The sequence below is a fragment of the Lepidochelys kempii genome, chromosome 4, assembly GCF_965140265.1.
Source record: "Lepidochelys kempii isolate rLepKem1 chromosome 4, rLepKem1.hap2, whole genome shotgun sequence".
NCBI lineage: Eukaryota > Metazoa > Chordata > Testudines > Cheloniidae > Lepidochelys > Lepidochelys kempii.
In genome coordinates, this window is record NC_133259.1 from 33,849,549 (window position 1) to 33,872,258 (window position 22,710).

Below are 22,710 nucleotides of genomic sequence, written 5' to 3' on the forward strand. Positions count from 1 at the left end.
CTTAAGGACGAGAAGGCCATTGTGGAGCAACTAAATGAATTCTTTGCATCTGTCTTCGTGGCTGAGGACGTGAGAGAAATTCCCAAACCCGAGCCATTCTTTTTAGGTGACAGATATGAGGAACTGTCCCAGATTGAGGTGACGTTAGAGGAGGTTTTGGAACAAATTGATAAATTAAACAGTAATAAGTCACTAGAACCAGATGGTATTCACCCAAGAGTTCTGAAGGAACTCAAATGTGAAATTGCAGAACTACCAGCTGTAATTTGTAATAATTTAAATCAGCTATCCTCCACTTATTTGGTACAGAAACTAATGTGGGGCCAATTTTAACAAGGGCTCCAGAGGTGATCCCGGTAACTACAGGCCAATAAGCCTGACTAGAGTACCGGGCAAACTGGTTGAAACTATAGTAAAGAACAAGACACTTAGATGAACATAAGTTGTTGGGAAAGAGGCAAAATGTTTTTTGTAAAGGGAAATCATGCCTCACTAATCTACTAGAATTCTTTGAGGGGGTCAACAAGCATGTGGACAAGAGGGATCCAGTGAATATAGTGTATTTAGATTTTCAGAAAATCTTTGACAAGGTGTCTCACCAAAGGCTCTTAAACAAAGTAAACTGTCATGGGATAAGAGAGAAGGCCCTTTCATGGATTGGTAACTGATTAAAAGTTAGGAAACAGAGGGTAGGAATAAATGGTCAGTTTTCAGAAGGGAGAGAGGTAAATAGTGGTGTCCCCCAAGGGTCTGTACTGGGACCAGTCCTATTCAACATATTAATAAATGATCTGGGAAAAGGGGTAAACAGTGAGGTGGCAAAATTTGCACGATACAAAACTATTCAAGATAGTTAAGTCCCAAGCAGACTGCAAAGAGCTACAAAAAGGATCTCACAAACTTGGGTGACTGGACAACAAAATGGCAGATGAAATTCAATGTTGATAAATGCAAAGTAATGCACATTGGAAAACATAATCTCAACTATACATATAAAATGATGGGTCTAAATTAGCTGTTACCACTCAAGAAAGAGATCTCGGAGTCATTGTGGATAGTTCTCTGAAAACATCTACTCAACGTGCAGTGGCAGTTAAAAACGCAAACAGAATGTTGGGAATCATTAAGAAAGGGATAGATAATAAGATCGAAAAATATCATATTGCCTCTATATAAATCCATGGTACGCCCACATCTTGAATACCGCATCAGATGTGGTCGTCCTATTTCAAAAAAGGTATATTGGAATTGGAAAAGGTTCAGAAAAGGGCAACAAAAATGATGAGGGGTATGGAACGGCTTCCATATGAGGAAAGATTAATGAGACTGGGACTTTTCACCTTGGAAAAGAAATGACTAAGGGGAGATATGATAGAGGTCTATAAAATCATGACTGATGTGGAGAAAGTAAATAAGGAAGTGTTATTTTCTCCTTCTCATAACACAAGAACTAGGGCCCACCAAATTAAATTAATAGGCAGCAGGTTTAAAGCAAACAAAAGGAAGTATTTTTCACACAATGCACAGTCAATCTGTGGAACTCCTTGCCAGAGGATGTTGTGAATGCCAAGACTATAACAGGGTTCAAAAAAGAACTAGATAAGTTCATGGAGGATAAATCCATCAATGGCTATTAGCCAGGATGGGCAGGGATGGTGTCCCTAGCCTCTGTTTGCCTAAAGTTGGGAATGGGCAACAGGGGATGGATCTCTTGATGAGTACCTGTTCTGTTCATTCCCCTGGGGCACCTGGCGTTGACCACTATTGGAAGACAGGTTACTGGCCTAGATGGACCTTTGGTCTGACCCAGTATGGATTGGATGCTTTTCTAAAAGATTTGCTCTCCAAATTACTTTGGGGGAATTCTATGGCCTGTGTTATATAGGAGGTCAGACTAGATGATCATAATGGTCCCTTCTGGCCTTGGAAACTACAAATCTATGAACCAAATTTATTTTTAAAATGATTATGATTTGACAAATACAACTTTTCTATGTAAACAAGACCTCAATTTAGGTCTAAGGTGTTAAAACCATATGCAGTAATACCTGCTATTTATAATATACAACACAAAATGCTACACACAGTATGTACCTGTTCTACGTAATCTATAAATTTATGTGCAACAAAAGTTGTGCACTAATAAATTTCTATTACCATCACATACATGATCCATACTGTCTGAACTGTGGTTCCTTTAGGAACTATGACCTCGTATTTCTGCTTGTGTTTTATAATCTATTGTGTTTGAAGTTAAACTTTCTTTGTATTGACTGTATTAAAACAAATAACAGAATTCACTTTGTATCAATTACATAAAAAGTTGTTTACGTACTCATGTACTACAAAGTAAAATTGTGTGGGAAAAGAAATCAACAATGAACAGTCATGGCATATGACAAATAACTCTACTTGCTGCTTAGTTGAGTTCCTTGCAATAGAGCACAGATCATATTTTAACTCAGAAATTGTTTAGTGAATCACCTATTCTCCTGTTCAAAACTGTGCAGACTTATTGCGCGGAGGCCTGTAACTCTAAATTGGCCCCAGTTAACAGAAGTCCAATTCACCCTGTTATATAAAATTGTTCATAAAAGTCTGCACCAAATAGACTGGCACAAACTGGATTTATTACATGATTAAAAGAACTATGGTAAGTGGTCTACAAGACTCCTGGGAAAGTCGTGGGCTGGCATGACAATGAGCTGAAAGATTGTAGAAATTGGAGGAAGGGGACTGGTGGACTGGAGGAAGCAAGATTCATCATAATGGCTGGCAGCCCCTCTGTCTGCTGGGATCCACAATGACACTGTTGGGCCTTCATCATACTGATCCTGGAAGATGTCCTGACCAGACAGGGACAGAAAGTGGGAACCAGATGGTATCACCACTTTCATTTGTTTCTCCTTTTTCTTGTCACTCTCCTTTTACCTTCTATCTAAGGGTATGTCTACATTTTGAATTGGAGGTGTAATTCCCATCTTGAGGAGACATACCTGTGCTAGCTCTAGGAGGGGCTAGCCACTCCAACTATAATCCCAGCCAAAATGCTGAATACATCCCTGGGTGCACCCTCTGCTGCTGTGCTATATTTTTACAATGCTAGTTCCACCAGAGTTAGTGCAGGTATGCCTCCTCAGACTGGAAAGTACACCCTCAGCTCAAAGTGTAGATGTACCTTAAGAGTCTGGCTTAGCCACAAAGACAACTCCACCTTTTCAAACAATGCTGTGAGCCTGTGAGTAGAAAGACAGCTAAAATCAGAAGCTGCATTTTCTCTTGTGGGGAGAGGTGTAAGAGAAAACAGGACTGGACTCCAACAACAACTGTTTCGGACCATCTAAATAATAGGTAATACCATTTAAAAGACTGTCAGAGTTTTCTCTGTATAAAAGACTATGTACAGCTAAAAGGAAAGGGAATAAGGAACATTGTTAAAGACGAAAGCTTTATTCAATACTTTACATTTCAAACCTTGTAACTGATTTTTGTTTTTCTCTGTCTAATCAAAAGTTTAAAATATTAATGGTGCTTGTTACAATGGAAGTTGCCATCAATACCTTGACATACAAGCCTGGATCATATATAACTGTTTAATGTTGTAAAGTGAGGAAGGGTTTCATTAAAATATTATCCTTTGCTGGTCCGTAGACACTGACGCCCACTTGTCTAAACGACAGATCATCTCCTTTCTCATTCACCATCATTGTTGCAACTCCCTATAGCCAAGGCCAGATTTCCAATTAGGCATAGTAGGCACATGCCTGGGGCACCTAAAAGTTAAAAGTCGGTTAGAAGTTTCATTTTTTACTGAAAACAGGAAGGTCAATTGTAGGTGAGAAGGGGTGTGTCCTGAAGATGCTGTGCCTAGGGTGCGTAAACTGTAAATCTGGCCCTGCCTACAGCCATTGCTTAGATTATAGAAGGTGATAGGAACATTTTTAATATAGTTTTGGCTTTTACTGGGATTTAGAAGCTAGAAATAAGGAGTAGCATGTTGCACTATATAACCATTCAGCTCTCCAGCATATGATCTGATGGCCACCGCCAGCAGTGCTGTGGACTACAGTTTGGAAACTCTAGGGTAGAGCATTACAACTGTGACAAGAAAAATAAAGAAGTCCCAGTGTGTCCAGTGGGGCATTCAGACGACAATATATTAAATTCTGACTGCGTCAGGGCCTCATTCTCCCGGACAGTAGGATATGAATAGCTTCCCCTGAAGTCAGTAGGAGTTAGCTAGATCCTGCAGGGAAGGGCTCTAGCGCTTTGTCTTTAATTCTGTGTTCCGACTGGCAGGGCTGGAATATGAAAATTCAGCCTCTCTTCACACACACACGCCTCCAAAGAAACGCCCACTCAGCCCCAGCCAGCTCCCTCTCCTCAGCTAGACGCACACCCAGGCGGGGTCCTCCCGCCTGCCCCCAGACACATGCCGCCTCAGGCACCCCGCCAGCCCCACGGGTCCCAGCCACACGCCCTTCCCCACCCCGCTCTCTCACACATGCTGGCGCCCGCCCCCGCCCCCCAGACCCCGTGACAGCACAGACCCGCCCTGCCAGGCGGCGGCCGCGGCGGGCATTGTGCGGCTGAGCGGCGCGCTCCGGGCTCGACCCTCCGCCCGTAGCGCGTCCCGGGCAGAGGCGGCGGCGGCGGCGGCGCTGCGGGCAAGGCTGCCCCGGGGAGCAGAGGGCGCTGGTGTCGGAGGGGAATGGCCTCCATGGCGGGGCTGCTGCCGCCCGGAGACTGCGGGTGCGAAGGGGACGCGGAAGCAGCAGGAGCCCGGCACAGACACTGGCAGCCAGAGGAGCGGGTCAGTTTCACCTTCCCCGCCTGGGGCACAGGGCAGGGCAGCCGCGCCCCAGAGCCACAGGCACCAGCTGCTGACAGAGAAGGCAGCCGCTAGCCTCTTCCCCCAGCGCCTGGGGGGAGGGGGGGTTGTAACCAGGGGGCTGTACCCGGAGCGGCGCCATGTGTGTGAGGGGGTTGTACCCCCTGCCTAACCCTGGTGCAGGTTGGTGTCTCTCCCCCCTGCTCCCCGAGCAGCAAGTGGAGCACAGGGCGCGGACAGACCCAGCGGGGCCACCCCATGCCGTGCTGGAGCGGGCAGGGGGCGCGGCCCCGCCCGGCCCAGGGGCACGGGGCGATGCGGCCTTCGCGCCGCCTCCTGCCCACGGTGAAGGGGGTGGGCATAGCAGGGAAGCGGAGCCCCGGGGGGCGAAGCGGGGAGCGGCTGTGCCTTGAGACCTTTCCACCGGGGCGGCTGCTCGGTGCAGGGCCGGCGAACTGGTGGGTGTGTTGGGTGCTACGATGTAGTGTAGGATACCGCTCCGCGTAGTAACGTGCTACCGGTAGCACTTATTGATACGTGTAGATTGTAAGAAATCCTATTGTACGAAATTGCTACCTGATTACTACGCAGAGCAGTATCCTACACTACACCGGGCAGCCAGGGAAGCGTAGAGCTTGGAGCGAGGGTGGCTGAGGTACCGGTGAGTGTGCTGGACCTCAGTGTGCGAGTCACCTGGCAGCCTGGTGCTTTGGTCACCTGGTCTGGAAAAGGGAGAGGATGGGTGATCTTTCTGATGAGCTGAGGCTAGTTATTCAAGGGGTTTCAAGATTTTGGTATCTCCCCTGCAAATTTATAAATTATATCAGATTCATCGTTTTTTATCTCCCTATCTCAAAAAGATCTTCAGTCACTCCATCTTAAGCAGGAAAACTGCAAACAAGATTTAATGGTATCCAGCTTTAGAGTATGAATCCTTAAAAAATAGTACAGCTTTTGTATTGTGTGTAAGCCATCAAAATCAATTTTCTGTGGTTCCTGCAGCTGTGCACACAACTTCCTCAGTTAGCAATTTCGGTTCGTGACTGGTCTGAACTGCAAGAGAAAATTGAGGAGCGACCAAATACATTAAAGACTCAAAAAGACATTACAATAATGCAAAGTGCATGGGAGGCAGTAAGAAAATTAGGTGATCTACTTGAAATTTATTCTTTAGATTGAGGCAAAAGATGATTATGAAACCACTTAAAGCAAACTTCCTATAACAACTCAAATTGTATATTATAGGACTGCAGATTTTAATCATGTCAACAACATCCTTTTATAAAATGCAGTTACATAGTACAGTAACATTTGTTATGCCCTCTAATAATATAACTACTTATGTGGTGAGGTGGCATTGTTTCCCCCATCCCCTTAATAAGAGAAATCAGATTTGGTAAGGAGGAATGTTTAGAATAATTATTGATATCTTCACAATGGTTCCAGTCCTGCATCAGGCTCTGCTAGTACATACGCACCTGAATGTAGTGTTCTATGCTAATAGAATGGAGGCAATAATGACTTTAGATGTAGGTCCTGACAACAAAAAAGCTTTAAAACAAGTGTTGCACTTCACATCAATATTTGGTTGAGCTGCCGCAATTAATTAAAAGGACTTTTTAAAATGGCAGTATTGTAGCCATGTTCTCTCAGGATGTTAGAGAGACAAGGTGGGTGAGGTAATATCTTTTATTGGACCAACTTCTGTTGGTGAGACACACTTTCAATCTTACACAGAACTCCTCAGGTCTGGGAAACCTATTTAAAGCGTCATTACTAACAAGGTGGAACAGATTATAGGTGGAATAAATGGTAACTACTCACCTACCTTGTCTCTCTGATAACAATGGGGTTTATGAAAACTGAATAATTATAAGAATTTAACTAATTACTTAGTTTGTTTACACAGGTTATGCATTTAACATCACTTAGGGAAATTCTGTATTTCACTCAACTAGCCAATGAAAACAGACTGGTTAATTTCATTTTTGTTTAGAGTTACTTTCACAGTGGGTAATCACTAGTGCCCTACCGATTCAAGGTCCATTTTGTTCAATTTCGTGACCTGGAGGTTTTCAAATCAGTCAGTTACACGTTTTCAGATGTTTACATCTGACATTTCACAGTATTGGTAACTGTGGTGGCCCCGACCCAAAAGGTGGTCGGGGGAGGGTCACAAGGCTATTGTAAGGGGGTCATAGGATTGCCACCCTTACTTCTGCGCTGCTGCTGGCAGAGGTGCTGCCTTCAGGGCTGGGCAGCCAGAGAGGAAGGCTGCTGGCCGGGTGCCCAGCTCTAAAGCCAGTGCCACCAAAAGCAGCAGCGCAGAAGTGAGGGTAACAGAGTATGGGGGGTGGATTACCACATGTCTGGTTTTCCCAACAATCTCCTGCCCAAGGTAGGGGCTGACAGCTGGAGCCAGAGGCTCTCCACGAGGGGGCAGGGGTGACAGCTTGACCGTCCTGCAGCCACAGGTGGGTCTGACCCACTCTGAGAGCGGCCCCTGCTGGAGAAGAGGAAGCCTTGTTTCTCCCCATCCCTGGCCAGGACTAGTAGCTGGAACTCTGAGCAGGGTAGGAGCCGCCGGCTGGGCTCCAGATGTCACAGGGAAGATCAGATTTCACTGTCCGTGATGTGTTTTTCACGGCTTTGAATTTGGTAGGACCCTAATAATCACATTTTACATCGTGGCAAAATGTTTGGGTTGCAAGCTCTGCAGATGATTCAAGCAAAGAACAGTGTTCATTACGCATTTACAATATTATGAATATATTTGTATTTACATAAGAGTGGCCCTACTGGGTCAGACCAAAGGTCCATCTAGCCTAGTATCTTGTCTTCCGACAGTGGCCAGTGCCAGGTGCCCCAGAGGGAATGAACGAACAGGTAATCATCAAGTAATCCATCCCCTGTCGCTCATTCCCAGCTTCTGGGAAACGGAGTCTAGGGACACCATTTCTGTCCATCCTGGCTAATATCCGTTGATGGACCTGTCCTCCATGAATGTATCTAGTTCTTTTTTGAACCCTGTTATGGTCTTGGCCTTTACAACATCCTCTGGCAAGGAGTTTCACAGGTTGACTGTGTGTTGTGTTAAGAAACACTTCCTTTTATTTGTTTTAAACCTGCTGCCTGTTAATTTAATTTGGTGGTCCCTAGTTCTTGTGTTATGAGAAGGAGAAAATAACACTTCCTTATTTACAGGTTTCAGAGTAACAGCCGTGTTAGTCTGTATTCGCAAAAAGAAAAGGAGTACTTGTGGCACCTTAGAGACTAACCAATTTATTAGAGCATAAGCTTTCGTGAGCTACAGCTCACGTGAGCTGTAGCTCACGAAAGCTTATGCTCTAATAAATTGGTTAGTCTCTAAGGTGCCACAAGTACTCCTTTTCTTTTTACTTCCTTATTTACTTTCTCCACATCAGTAATGATTTTATAGACCTCTATCATATTTCCCCTGAGTCGTTTCTTTTCCAAGGTGAAACGTCCCTATCTTATTACTCTCTCCTCATATGGAAGCCGTTCCATACCCCTAATAATTTTTGTTGCCCTTTTCTGAACCTTTTCCAATTCCAATATATCTTTTTTGAGATGGGGCGATCACATCTGCACACCATACTCAGGATGTACTGTGGATTTATATAGAGGCAAAATGATATTTTCTGTCCTATTGTCTATCCCTCTCTTAATTATTCCCAGCATTCTGTTTGCTTTTTTGACTGCCGCTGCACATTGATTGGATGTTTTCAGAGAACTATCCACAATGACTCGAAGATCTCTTTCTTGAGTGGTAACAGCTAATTTAGACCCCATCATTGTATATGTATAGTTGGGAGTATGCTTTCCAATGTGTATTACTTTGCATTTATCAACATTAAATTTCATCTGCCATTTTGTTGCCCAGTCACCCAGTTTTGAGAGATCCTTTTGTAGCTATTTGCAGTCTGTCTGGGTCTTAACTGTCTTAAGTAATTTTGTATCATGTGCAAATTTTGCCACCTCACTGTTTACCCCTTCTTCCGGATCATTTATGAATATGTTGAATATGACTGGTCCCTGTACAGACCCCTAGAAGACACCACTATTTACCTCTCTCTGTTTCCTATATTTTAACCAGTTACCAATCCATGAGAGCACCTTCCCTCTTATCCCATGGCAGCTTACTTTGCGTAAGAGCCTTTGGTGAGGAACATTGTGAAAGGCTTTCTGAAAATCTAAATATATCCACTGGATCCCCTTGGTCTACATGTTTGTTGACCCCCTCAGAGAATTCTAGTAGATTGGTGAGGTATGATTTCCGTTTATTAAAACCATGTTGACTCTTCCTCAACAAATTATGTTCATCTGTATGTCTGACAATATTGTTCTTTATTATAGTTTCAACCAGTTTGCCCGGTACCGATGTCAGGCTTACAGGCCTGTAATTGCCGGGATCACCTCTGGAGCACTTTTTAAAAATTGGCCTCACATTAGCTTTCCTCCAGTCATCTGGTACAAAAGCTGATTTAAATGATAGGTTACAGACTACAGTTAATAGTTCTGCAATTTCACATTTAAGTTCGTTCAGAACTCTTGGGGGAATACCATCTGGTTCTGGTGACTTATTGTTGTTTAATTTATCAATTTGTTCTGAAATGTCCTCTAATGACACCTCAGTCTGGGACAGTTCCTCAGATCTGTCACCTAAAAAGAATGGCTTAGGTTTGGGAATCTCCCTCACATCCTCAGCCGTGAAGACCAATGCGAAGAATTCATTTAGTTTCTCCGCAATGGCCTTATCGTCCTTGAGTGCTCCTGTAGCACCTTGATTGTCCAGTGGTCCTACTGGTTGTTTAGCAGGCTTCCTGCTTTTGATGTACTTAAAAAAAAATGCTATTACTTTTTGAGTCTTTGGCTAGCTGTTCCTCAAATTCTTTTTTGGCCTTCCTAATTGTATTTTTACACTTCATTTGCCAGTGTTTATGGTTCTTTCTATTTTCCTCACTAGGATTTAACTTCCACTTTTTAAAGGATGCCTTTTTTCCTCTCACTGCTTCTTTTACTTTGTTGTTTAGCCAGTTGGTTTGCTCTTTTTTTAGTTCTCTTACTATGGTTTTTAAATTGAGGTATACATTTAAATTGAGCCTCTATTATGGTGTCTTTAAAAAGTTTCCACGCAGCTGCAGAAATTTCAGTTTTGTCACTGAACCCTTTAATTTCTGTTTAACTAACCTCCTCATTTTTGTGTAGTTCCTGTTTCTGAAATTGCATGCTACAGTGTTGGGCCGCTGTGGTTTTTTTCCTGCCACAGGGATTTGATGTTGTGTAAAATATTTCTGCATAATCAAAATTTTGAATTTAAACTATTTGATATTTCCCTTTGTAATTGCTTTAACAATTTCTCTGTTGAAATATAAAACAACCAATAATTCATCCATGTTAGCATACAAAGCTACTTCAAACCAAGATACAATCAATATTGCTTTTTGTTGATTTTTATGAAATTTCACAAAATGGAGTGGTGAGTGCACTCAATCATGATTCGTCCTTTTCATCGGAAGAAGAAGCTTGCTTGATACTTATAGAATGTGTTCTTTTCTTTTAATCGTAACTTTAGAGACAAGTAGGAATATAGCACAACTTTGTTGAATTAAACTGACATCAGTGCACCTATCTTTTAAAAATGTTGATCAGTTAGAGGGGCCAATGCTTCCTTCCCATTCTCCTGTAAAAGAGATACAATCAAAACTATGGGTGGAACTGGTGTGTGGTAGGGAGGTATACAACAGAAAGAGTAGTGGGTCCATTGCACACTTCCTCCTCCTACCCTGTAGCCTGTGGGAGGTCCTTATACAGGATACCATAGAATAGGGACAGGAAATAGAAGGAACAGACAGTGGTTGCTATACATATTATGCTTCCCTGGTACAAGAAACAAACTGCCTCTGAAGTTAATGCTGCAGGTTCCAACATTAACAATTCCAGTGAGGAAGGAACTTCTTGCAGACTAGCAAAATAAACCACAGTGACAGAGCCAGTGGTAGGAGCAATGCTACCAGGAGATAGCAGAATCCCTTGCGAGAGCACTCAGGGAGATCATGTCCACATGTTTTATCAGGTGCCCATGGCATTTCATCATGGAACCTGAGCCTAAATGATTATGGCCATGCCCTTTCTACCTGTGCAAAGCTGCCATCCTGGAGCCACTAGAAGGAGAGTGTGATGACGACAAGCACATTTGTCTGTTTAAAGCATCTCTGTCCCTCTTTTTTTATGCAGTGAGGATGATCTTCATGAAGGGACAGGAATCTTGTTAAAATGTATAGGCAGACGGGGGAGTTTTAATTGCCAGCTAAGAGAAAATACACCTTCATATTTTTTAGAAATATTTCATTCGCTCTAGAGCATGTTTTCTCATGTGTTCAAGTGCTGAACAATGAGCAAATAACAAAGCAGATGCAGCATTACAAAACGCAACAAAATCAAGGGCATCAGAGAGTTTTCAGTAAAATAATAGGAGGAAAAAACTTTAACAACTTAAATGTTAATAAGCCAAAGAGTCAGCAATACAAATAACTATTTCATATTTTTGCAAATGAGCTAAAAATTTTCTTTGTTCAGAAGAGCCCAGCTGATTTTAAAGTGGGGTGGGCAAACTTTTTGGCCCGAGGGCCCCATCTGGGTAATAGAAATTGTATGGCGGGTCATGAATGCTCACACTACACTGTAGTGTAATGCCCCACGCTACAAGAAGGATGTGGATAAATTGGAGAGAGTCCAGCGAAGGGCAACAAAAATGATTAGGGGTCTGGAACACATGAGTTATGAGGAGAGGCTGAGGGAACTGGGATTGTTTAGTCTGCAGAAGAGAAGAATGAGGGGGGATTTGATAGCTGCTTTCAACTACCTGAGAGGTAGTTCCAGAGAGGATGGTTCTAGACTATTCTCAGTGGTGGAAGAGGACAGGACAAGGAGTAATGGTCTCAAGTTGCAGTGGGGAAGGTTTAGGTTGGATATTAGGAAAAACTTTTCCACTAGGAGGGTGGTGAAACACTGGAATGCGTTGCCTAGGGAGGTGGTGGAATCTCCTTCCTTAGAAGTTTTTAAGGTCAGGCTTGACAAAGCCCTCGCTGGGATGATTTAATTGGGTATGGGTCCTGCTTTTAAGCAGGGGGTTGGACTAGATGACCTCCTGAGGTCCCTTCCAACCCTGATATTCTATGATTCTATGAAATTGGGGTTGGGGTGTGAGAGGGGGTGAGGGCTCCAGCAGGGGGTGTGGGCTCTGGGGTGGGGCCAGAAATGAGGAGTTCAGGGTACAGGAGGAGCTCCAGGCTGGGGCAGGCGGGGGTGAGGACTCCAGTTGGGGTGCGGGGGCTGGGGATGAGGAGCTTTGGATGTAGGAGTGTGCTCTGGGCTGGGACCGAGGGGCTCGGAGGGCGGGAAAGGGATCAGGGCAAGGGCTTGGGACACGGGATGGATAGGGGCTCTGGCTGGGGATGAAGGCTCTGGGGATGAGGAGTTTGGGGTGTAGGAGGGTGTTCTGGGCTGGGACCTAGGGGTTCAGAGGGCAGGAGGAGAATGGGCAGGGGGTTGAGGCACAGGGGGGTGGCTCGGAAGCGTGGCTTGGGGTGCAGGCTCCAGGCACCACTTACCTCAAGCAGCTCCCGGAAGCAGCAGCATGTCCCCCTCCCTCCGGCTCCTATGCAGAGGTATGGCCAGGCAGCTCCGCTGCATGCTGCCCCATCTGCAGGCACCACCCCTGCAGCTCCCATTGGCCGTGGGAGCTGTGGGGCAGCGTGCGGAGCAGAGCACCCTGGCTGCCCATACGCATAGAAGCCGGAGGAGGGACATGCCGCTGCTTCTAGGAGCCACGCGGAGCGGCCCCCGACCCTGTGCCTAGTTGTGGAATATTTCATCAGGGAATATCTGCCCAGAATGCTTAGTTATTCTGAAAAAGCACAGAGCTGTGTGGACACAGTGACACAAGGGAAGTAGCTTAACCTAGAATAAACAAGGCAGGATGAACCCACTCTTTTACTATAGCTTTCTGCTTGTTATAGTGGAGAAACATGAAAAATCTTTCCCATGTAGATGAGGGCTAAATGTCATATTATGTTCTGTATGTATTGTATAAGAGAAAAGATGAGGATAGCAAACAAACTTTGTATTGTTAACTAGCATAGAACTATAAATGCCTGTTACTGATAAAAGTGTTACAGATAGGCAGGCACCATGTTGGTTTATCAAAACTGAAACTAAAACCTACATTAAGAGCTGTAGATTCTAAACGTCTTTTATCATCAAACCAGAAAAATACTGCTTTGTAAAAGGGGGGAAAAAGTGTGTCATGCAGATTGTACCAAAAGCTCTTTATGTCTCCGCTCAGAGAAGTCCACATTTAAAGTCTTCCTTCACTAAGGGTATGTCTATACTACCCGCCGAATTGGCAGGCAGCGATCGACTCCCGAGCACTCTCCTGTCTACACCAGTACTCCACCAGCACGAGAGGCGCGGGTGACAGGGGAGCGTCAGAAATTGACTCACTGCAGTGAAGACGCTGCGGTGAGTAGATCTAAGTATGTCGACTTCAGCTACGTTATTCACATAGCTGAAGTTATGTAACTTAGATCAATGGCAAAATTCCCATTGACGTCACTGAGACCAGGATTTTCACCCCTGGTTAAGTGTAGTGAGGTGTAAGTGGCTTCTCCTTTAGCTCAGCCACATGATCACAATCCTGCATTTCCTCAGCCATCCAGACAGATAAGCCAAAAATCTGACTTCCTCCCAAACATGGTATGTGGTGTAGATGCAAGAATTAATGTATGGCATTTTTGCACATAGAGTAGTTAATTGATCCAGGCACACACCTGTACCAAATGTAGCGTGTCATTTTTTAACAGTATTTTATTTCCAAAAGCATGTTTCTTCTTGGTGTTTTCCTTGGAGAACTTTTTTTATTTATTTTTTTTTGAGGCAGAGAGATTTCAGATTATAAACTCAGTTATTATTTGTTCAGCCTGTTTAGGTTTTGAAGCTCTGAAATTTTTAAAGAAGATTTCAACGAGCTATGCTACAAGTATTTTTCCAGTATGGAAAAAACAGAGGTTAAGTCAAAGAGGATAATTTCAGTGACTACAGATGTGGCCTTTACGTTTTGCCTTTGCGTGATTAGCAGCACTGGCAACTTCTGCCTTGCAGGATATTTTATAGTTCTCTGATGTTTTAAGTTCACTCTTATCTTGCTGTCTCCAACTCACATTAACTTGACAGAGGCCAGTGTTGTGTCAGCCCACTCTTAGACGTTTCATCATTCGCAGAACTGTAGGATCAATGGACACTAATAGTTTTCCTTTCTCTACCAGAGCCAATGACCACATCATTTAAATCATAAACTACCAGAGGATCAGCGAGTTTTCAAAAGCAAATTTCTACCATTAAGAATAGAAATTGTGGTGCCTCAAGTACTGTTTCTGGTTTATTCCAGACCCAGTTAAATATAAAACCTAATGGTCTCTCTATTTCTCATCTGCAGTATATGGGTTTATCTCTATGCCCAATTAATACTGTGTCTGGTCGGACATCTTTTAAAAGTTTTGACTGGAACATTTCCAATACACATTTTAAAGTTGTTTTTGGTTAAAGGGTCTATGGCTGAAATCCTTCAAAGGGGTCTTTCAGTCAACAGAGGACCTTGATTTCTTGGCAATTATGCACATAGAATTACAGCACTAGAAAATTGGTGAAAATGGTATGTCCTCATACATATTTTTCCACTAATTGAATGCTACTTAATTTTACAGAATTCCTACCAAAATTCTAGTGTCCTGATTACTTATTCTTAAAATGGGATTCAGCAGTGGCAGGGAAAAGGGGGAATTCACCTCACCTATTCACTAGAATTTATACAACATTACATATTGGAAACTGCACACAGTAGGTTATAGCCCAGTCTTGCTCTAAATTACATCAGTGTAACTGTAATAGTAGAAAATTGTACAAGTATATCTGATGGCAGAACTTGGCCTTTATATATTAAACAGTTTTCCAGACAGTAGTCCAGTATAGTTTTTTCCTTCTCTGAAATGTTTTTTTAATAACACTTTTTTTGGGGGAGGGGGTCTCAAGTGCTTAAAGGGTGTTTAAATCTGGAGGGTTGTTTTGGACATACAGTATTTCAATTTACTACAGAAAAAAATGGGTAGCAGTAATTTATTATAAAAATATATAAACACCTAAGTGTGGGATGATATGTACATTTCAGTAGATTCCCAAGCATGCAGAGGGACATCTGCAAACGGAGTGGAGGCTTCATCTGTGACTGTAATGGTCTCAAATAAGTTTGTGCTATCACTATGAATGTCTTGGCTCCCTACTGAAGAGGCTGCCATGTATACAGTAATACAGTGCTCTGTAGCTTCCTCAACAAGGTTTCAGTGATTGTAGCCACATGTTGTTTACTGCAGTAAGTTGTTTTTTTTCCCCCTCACAACTGAATAGCGTGTTAAGTATTAACATGTTCTGTTCACTTTTGTAGTAAACTTCTCCAGATTATAGCTTTTTCCATACACTTAAGAAGTTGTCTGTTGTTCCTTTATAATTTGAATTTGAGAATAGATCAGTGCCAGGATACATATGTGCTAAATTGTAATTCTTTCCTTTAGCTTAGAGTGCTGCTGTGTAAAGTTGACTTGATTTTAGAAGGGGACATCGCTAAAAGAAAAACAAAATCCTGAGGTTATTAGATGCCTCAAGCATATCTGGACATGTTTAAATACAAGAAAAGGCTTTATAAAGAAAGGACCAGCGCAAAAGGGGCTGAAATCAAATATATATTTAAAATAATATGGATGGGATAAATTTCTAATGATAGCAATAGAGGCATCTTAGTATAGTTTGACAGAGAAGGAAGATGGATCTAAAAGAAACATGGAGCACAACTTCTAAAATGATTTTCCTTCTTGCTGTCTTAAAATTTCCTGTGTTTTGTTTTTGCCCTATTTTAATGTTTTATTTGATGCAACATGATGATAAATCATAGGGTGGGGTGGGCAGGTCTAGCTTTGTGTTTTCATAAAATATTATTTTGATCTAAGTTCCTTATAGTATACTCTTTCACAAAGATCTGAATGCGCAGGAATTCAGACTTGTGGATAGTGTTCACTTGGTTGCTGTGCTCAGATTTCAGTTGCCATAACAACTTGAGGCAGTACTCTTAGATTTCTTTTTTCCTATGGTTTGCATCATCGTATTTGAACTTTAGTTGCCATTTCAGCTGAATACAACTTTTGCATAGCAGTTGCTTTTCTTTTCATTGTTTGTCAGTTTATTCCTTATCTCTTTGGTCAGTCTTACAAGCTTATTCTTGTTTGTTCTTGTTTCTCCTTCTATAAAAACAAGTCACTTATTGCTACTCAGACTTTATTTCTGGTTGTTCAGGCCTTTGTATCTTATTTCTTTTGAATTATATGTAAATTAAAAGCACAAATACTAAACTCTCGGTGCCTGTAACAAATTTTAAAGCACAATCTATAAAACAATCAGCAAACTTTGCAGCTAATCCAGCCTAGCAAAACAAGGCTAACAAAAAGGATATTTTAAAACATAAAATAGCTCACGCCCAAATACTACTAACCTAGATTCATCTCCCCTTGGCTAAAAGGCAGAGGACATAGATGAAATTTGCAGAATTCTCTAACATCAGCAAATTCTGGTTGTTTCAGACCAAGGGAAGTGAATTCCAAAGCTGAAAATCCCTAGAGTTAAGAGACCATGATCATGCTATGCGCAGAGGCAAATTATTAGGTATTTTAGGACTACTTAGGTCCCTGTCCTGAAAATAGATCCACACACAGAGAGGCCAAGAATTTGAATCAACATGGACTACATTCTTGCTCTTAAAGAGTGTTCTTTCCAGGTTAGGGCTGAAGTACATTTGTGGATGATGTATGGAAAGTTACACTACTCTTGTCAGGGTTGTACCTGTTACATGGATAGATAATTTCAATATCCAAGGCAGGCAACACATTAATACAAAATGTATTTAAAACTTCTGCTGGCATTTTGAAGCTTATTGCTGCTGATGATGATCTTGTTGGCATGTGTTATCAAATGTGGCATCGACAGGGAGGTAGTATGACTACGATATGATGGTTTTCATAGTGTGCTCAAGTAAGTCTCTCATTTTTACAAAAATATATTCATTTTCAAAATATGAAAGATGTTTATATACTTTTACTGTGATGAATACTGGACCCAGATATCGTTCTGTGTTAATACCACAACATGTGCTTTGTTGAAATTCCCTGTTTAAATTTAGAAAAGAAATCTTTAATGGATACTATTTCCAGAAATACTGGTGGTCTTGGCAATTTTCCTATACAGGAAATCTTTGCTCATTGTTTGTTCTATCATCTGCAAGCACTGTTTAACTGTTCCTCATTTGCTTTCCATCTATTAGCCTTTTAATTTATATGCAGAAGAATAAATGTTCTAGGGTAGTGAACCTGGTCATTTTGCCCAAAGCAGTTTAGATATTTACTGTTTTTCTGCCCAGTATTCTATTGCCTGAATATCAAAATCTATATTGTCACTTAGACCTGCACAGTCAAAGACACTAATCATCAGTTTTTGAGGCTGCAGGCTGCATTCTGCCATCAATCTGCATGTTAAACTTCAGTGAAAGTCAGTGGGAGTTGTGCATGTGAATTCTTTGTAGGGTATGTTCCTGTGGCTGGGGAACAGCAAGATTGGTTTTATAAAGTATTTTGAGTGAATAGGATGCCAAACTTTCATAAAAGCTAACATTTGATGAAAGGTTACTACATTTCCTGTATGATGCTCCGTTCTAACTTAATGATAGAAGAGGGAGGAAAATAGGAAAAGCAAAAATATCCTTGCTGGTTAACTCTTAGCCAAATCCTGTTGTGTTTAACCAAGTAAAATAATAAGTAGTAGTAGTAGTAATAATATTTTATTATTTTGATGTTGTTATTATTCAAAGTTATGTTTGGAAACAGGTTGAAATCCTGACCTTCCCCACAGCAGTGGAAAGCTTAAGAAACAGCAGAATTGCTCTGGTTTGAGAACATACATCATTAGTAAGCCGAGTGCCCATGCATGGCAACCTTGTATGCCACGGAGCAGAATTCAGTGGAGGTAGTCTTCAGGAATGCAGGCAGAGGCTATATGTAGGTAGCCCAAGCGATTGTCAAAGGGGTAACTGTAGCAAATGGGATCACAATCTAGCCAAACCACCATCTTGACCTATCTAGCAGATCACTCTGAGTGCCTGGAAAGTTGAGTATTCTACTCTTCCATTTGTTGTATTAGCAGCTACATATCCAGCAAACATCCGTTACATTTGTGCTCAGGATTCTGTTTCCCAGCCTTGATTGTTGTGTTGCTCTGAATACGTAGCCTGGTTACCTAATTTGGGTCCTTCCATGGGAGGTGAAGGTGCTCATGATTGATTCCTTCATGAATATCCCTGACATCAGCTTTCGTAATCTGTTTTCTCATATTTTTGGTCAGATTTACACTTAAGAACTTCATTTTACCTTGTATTTTCTAGAGACCCTGCTTTGTCACATCTTTAGAGCTTCCTGTGTTTAATGTTTTATCATTCAAAAAATTCTGTTGAGTATTTTTCAGCAAATAACTATAAAGCTAAAAAGTCAAGTTTCATAGCATTTTTTTTTTACATTAAAGTATGCTTGCCATCAGCCATACACACTGCTTCTTGATGTGAAAATAACCCTTAGTGAGATAAAATTAGTAGCTGGGTTATGTTAAGGCTAGAAACTGCAGGAAAAATTTGTGGCCTTGCTTGGTTTGGGTTTTTTTAATTTTTATTTTGCCATTTATTGGTGGTAACCTTTTTTTTCTTGTGCCTATTAGACATTTATTATTAAATGTCAATTCAGATTTAAATCCAAAGCTTTTTTTTTTCACATTTAAGGTGAATGTGGTGATAATCTTAAGTGCGCTATTCTTTCCATTATTTCTTTCTTTTGGTAACTTTGTGCATGTGACTTGTCCTCGTTTATGGCTTGTGCTATGTCTTGACAGTTGAATCAGCTGTTCTGGAGATAGTGCTTCTTGTCTGTAATCTGACAAGAGCTTTTGTTTCTGGTGGAAATAAGGATAGCTCAATGGTTTGAGCATTGGCCTGCTAAACCCAGGGTTGTGAGTTCAGTCCTTGAGGGGGCCATTTAGGGATCTGGGGCAGAAATTGGGGATTGGTCCTGCTTTGAGCAGGGGGTTGAACTAGATGACCTCCTGAAGTCCCTTCCAACCCTGATATTCTATGATTCTAATGTTTATCCCATTACTTACTGGCAGCTCCCCACCCTGCCCCTTTTTTTAAACTCCCTTTCTCTTCCCTCCTCCACAACCCCTAGTTCTAAGTTTTGCATTTCCTCCGTAACCTTAAAAATACAGTGGTTTTAAATTGGCAAAAGTTTATGGGAATCTTACATTTTCTCACACCACTATGTTTTTAGACATTCCCCCACTGAGGGAATTCACAGTTCTGCTACTGCTCCTTCAGACGGTGCTGATGTTGTACTAACAAGAAGAGAAAAGTGAAACTGATAGCATTCTAGTCAGTTCAACTCTTCTGCTCTTGTGGGACAATCACTCTGTGAGATTTTTTTTTCTTTTTAAATAACCCATCTTTCTGAAATCTGAGCACACAAAAGTGCACTTAAAATCTCTTAAAGCATGAAAAATCTTGGGATATTTTTGTTTTGATTTGTTTTGAAATACTCCAATAACTAAAAAATGGCTGAGTTGGGTTTTATTTCACAGACTTTAAGGCCACAAAGGACTATTATAATCACCTAGTCTGGCTTGCGGAACACAGGCCATTGAATTTCACCCAGTAATTCCTGCACCAAGCTCAATAACTTATGGTTTTTCCCCATACAAAAAGTCATTTTTAAACGAAGAACAGACATGGTAGAGGTTGGACCAAATCGTGTTTCTTCAGAAACTTACACGTCTGAAAACAAGGACTTTTACTAAAACTGTAATACCAACCATAATCATTGCTGCAATGCTCTGATTAAGTTAGTTATCTTAATTCATCTGATTTCTCTTCTGTTCATTGTTGACGCCCTCTAGCAAACTTGATTTGTAGATAACAGAAAGTGAAAAATGAAAGCCCCTCTATATTAACGTACTACACCCTGCAATGTGCAGTAGAAAGAACTAACTTCTTGAGCTTGAAAAGTTATATATTTCCTATATGTCCAATTCTGCCATCCTTATTTATGAGTTCGTGCATTACTTTGCAAGTAGTACCATTGAAACTCCATGTGACTTAACATTATAGGCTGCACCTATAATAACTTCAGTAGCAACAGAGGTCACGCAGCACCTTACAGAATTGGGTCTTGGAAAAGAGATATTTGCAAACAACGTTGTTAGCCTTAGATTTATACAGTAATCTGTTTTAAATTATTTAGAAGTAAAAGTTCAAAGCTAAATTTCCTTAATCTTGTTTTAATGTTGCTTGAATCATATTATTTCATTGTGGGATTTTTATACCTAAGTTTTATTTGGGAGTTTATCATGTTTTAATGTGCCATAATGGGATCTAATGTATAATATTGACTTTTTAAGTGGCTAAAATGATGATTATCATTGGGTCCCTATTCAGGAGTAAATGGTGGCGAGAGAGACCATTTTAGTTAGAAACAGTGCATTGCCTACTAACAGTATGTAAACCACAAAGTTGTCATGTGGTTTCCTGAAAATAGACAACAGGCAGTCTTGTAAGTCTGTGAATGGCATGGCCAACCTGCCACAAGTAAAATGTAGTGAGACTTCAAATTATTTTTTATACTGAGCGGATACAAAAATGTATGGACATCCTAGCTTGAAAAGCAAGCACATTTGTGACACCAAGGTTAAGTGTTCCAATTTAATCATTGTACGATCATCACCTACCTGTACTAGTCTTTATGTAAAGCAATTTCAGAATAGCTAATTAGATAAGGGAGATTTTCAAAAGTTCCTTAGTGATTTAGCAGCAAATGACCTATTGTAAATCAGTGGGATTTGTGCTAAACCCCTTCAAAGCAGTTTACATCAAAGTGCACAAGGGAACTTTTAGTATTTGGTGGCAGGGTCTACATGGACACTTAGTGCATGGCAACCTCATGTGGTGTAGATTTACACTTCAGCTTGCCATGAACTAATAGTTCGTTTAGACAAGCCCACAGCCTCTTAAGTGCCTACATCACTTTTGAAAGTGGGACTTAAGCTCCTAAACCATATAGGTGCTTTGGAAAACTTTATGCAGGCTGTTTTAATACAGTTGATCGCTGCCACCACATTAGATTAATAGCTGTAGAGAGCACAAAGCGAAAGGTTATACTAATTCTTCAGAAGCGTTTGACAGATCTTACCTGGATTACTGGGTATGCCAATATAAGAAAATTTCCTAAAATATTTTAACAGCATGTTTTTATAGTGGTGTTCTGTTCCCTAGAGATAAGCAACTGCAAAAATAAATCATAGACTGAGCTGATGGTGATGTCTATAGTTAAGATCCTGTTTTAAAACTTGACACAGAAATATACAGGTTTTAGGAGAAAATGTGTTATCTACTGGTGAAAATGTAATTGTGAAGCTCAGTTACTAGCAATAAATCGGTTTTTTAGGTGATTAAATGCTGAAGCAAGGTGAGTATATTCTCCCACCATGAATATTGTTTCTACAATAAAAGACAAAAGATGGTTCAATAAACTGCAATGTACAACTTGGTTTTCTTAGTTGGTTCTCTGTTGGTGCTTTCTCTGACTTTCCATTGACATTACTTTGGGGATTGGATTCAGGTCAGTAAAGCTCTAATCCTCGAAAGACTCACGCATATTCTTAACTTTATGTATCCTGAATAGTTGCACTGAAGTTAAGCACTGAAGTTAGTATCTGGGTATTCAGGCAAAAGAGGTAGTGAAGGATGCAGATCCAATGATGGATATCCTCAGCCCCTCTGGACCAGCACATATTTTGCTCTACCCCTCATAAAGGCCATTGCTGACACCACAAAAACCTTGTGGCAGATCCCGGCTTCATTGCCCCCTATGCCTACGCGAAATGAAAGATGTTTCTTTGTGCCGTCCAGGTGCTATGAGCACTTGTATACCCATCCTCCCCAGATTCCTTGGTCGTGGACGCTGCTAACCAACATTAGCACCAGGGCTATTAAGGTCCCTCACCAAAGAATTGGGAGGCAAAACTACTCGACCTTTTTTGGTAGAAACGTCTACTCCACTGGCGGCTTGCAGCTCCGCATTTCTAATCAGCAGGCCATTGTGAGCAGGTACTGCTACAATACATGCGGGGCAATGGCAAAGTTTGCAGAGCTGCTGCTGCTGCAGGACTCCCTTGCTGAATTCTCAGCCCTTGTGGAGGAGGGCAAGCTCATTTCCCGAGCTTCATTGCAGACCGCTCTGGATGGGGCTGATGCAGCCACTCGGGTTATGTCTACCGGGATTGCCATGAAAAGGCGCTCCTGGCTCTAGGTATCAGGTCTGCCAAACGAGGTCCAGCAAACCATTCAGGAGCTACCCTGTGAGGGTGTGACTCTCTTTTCAAAAAGATGGATGAAAGACTACATAGCCTAAAAGACTCAAGAGACACCTTCAAATCGCTGGGCCTCGACACCCACACCACGCAGTGGAGGCATTTTAGGCTGCAACCTCCTCCACGGTTTTACCAACCGCAGAACCGGCAGGACAGCTCAAGAAGGAGAAACAAGAGCAGCAGGAAGAGGCCGCACACATATTCGGGCCAGGGCTCTGGCTCATCTGAACCTTCAGCTGGCCAGAAGCAGGCCTTTTGAAGGTGCAAATGAGGACGGCACACCAGAACTTGGACTGGATCCA

The 22,710-nt window shown here is 41.8% G+C and overlaps 1 protein-coding gene across 1 annotated transcript in view; it reads left to right on the forward strand.

The window, feature by feature from the left end:
- Window positions 1–4,617: 4,617 nt before the first annotated feature.
- The window catches only part of FAM241A (family with sequence similarity 241 member A), a 28,185-nt gene continuing 10,092 nt past the window's right edge, over window positions 4,618–22,710 (forward strand). Inside the window, exon 1 of the mRNA XM_073340904.1 lies at window positions 4,618–4,813. Coding sequence (XP_073197005.1) covers window positions 4,712–4,813 — 102 coding nt within the window. The 5' untranslated portion in view covers window positions 4,618–4,711. The remainder of the gene's footprint in view (window positions 4,814–22,710) is intronic.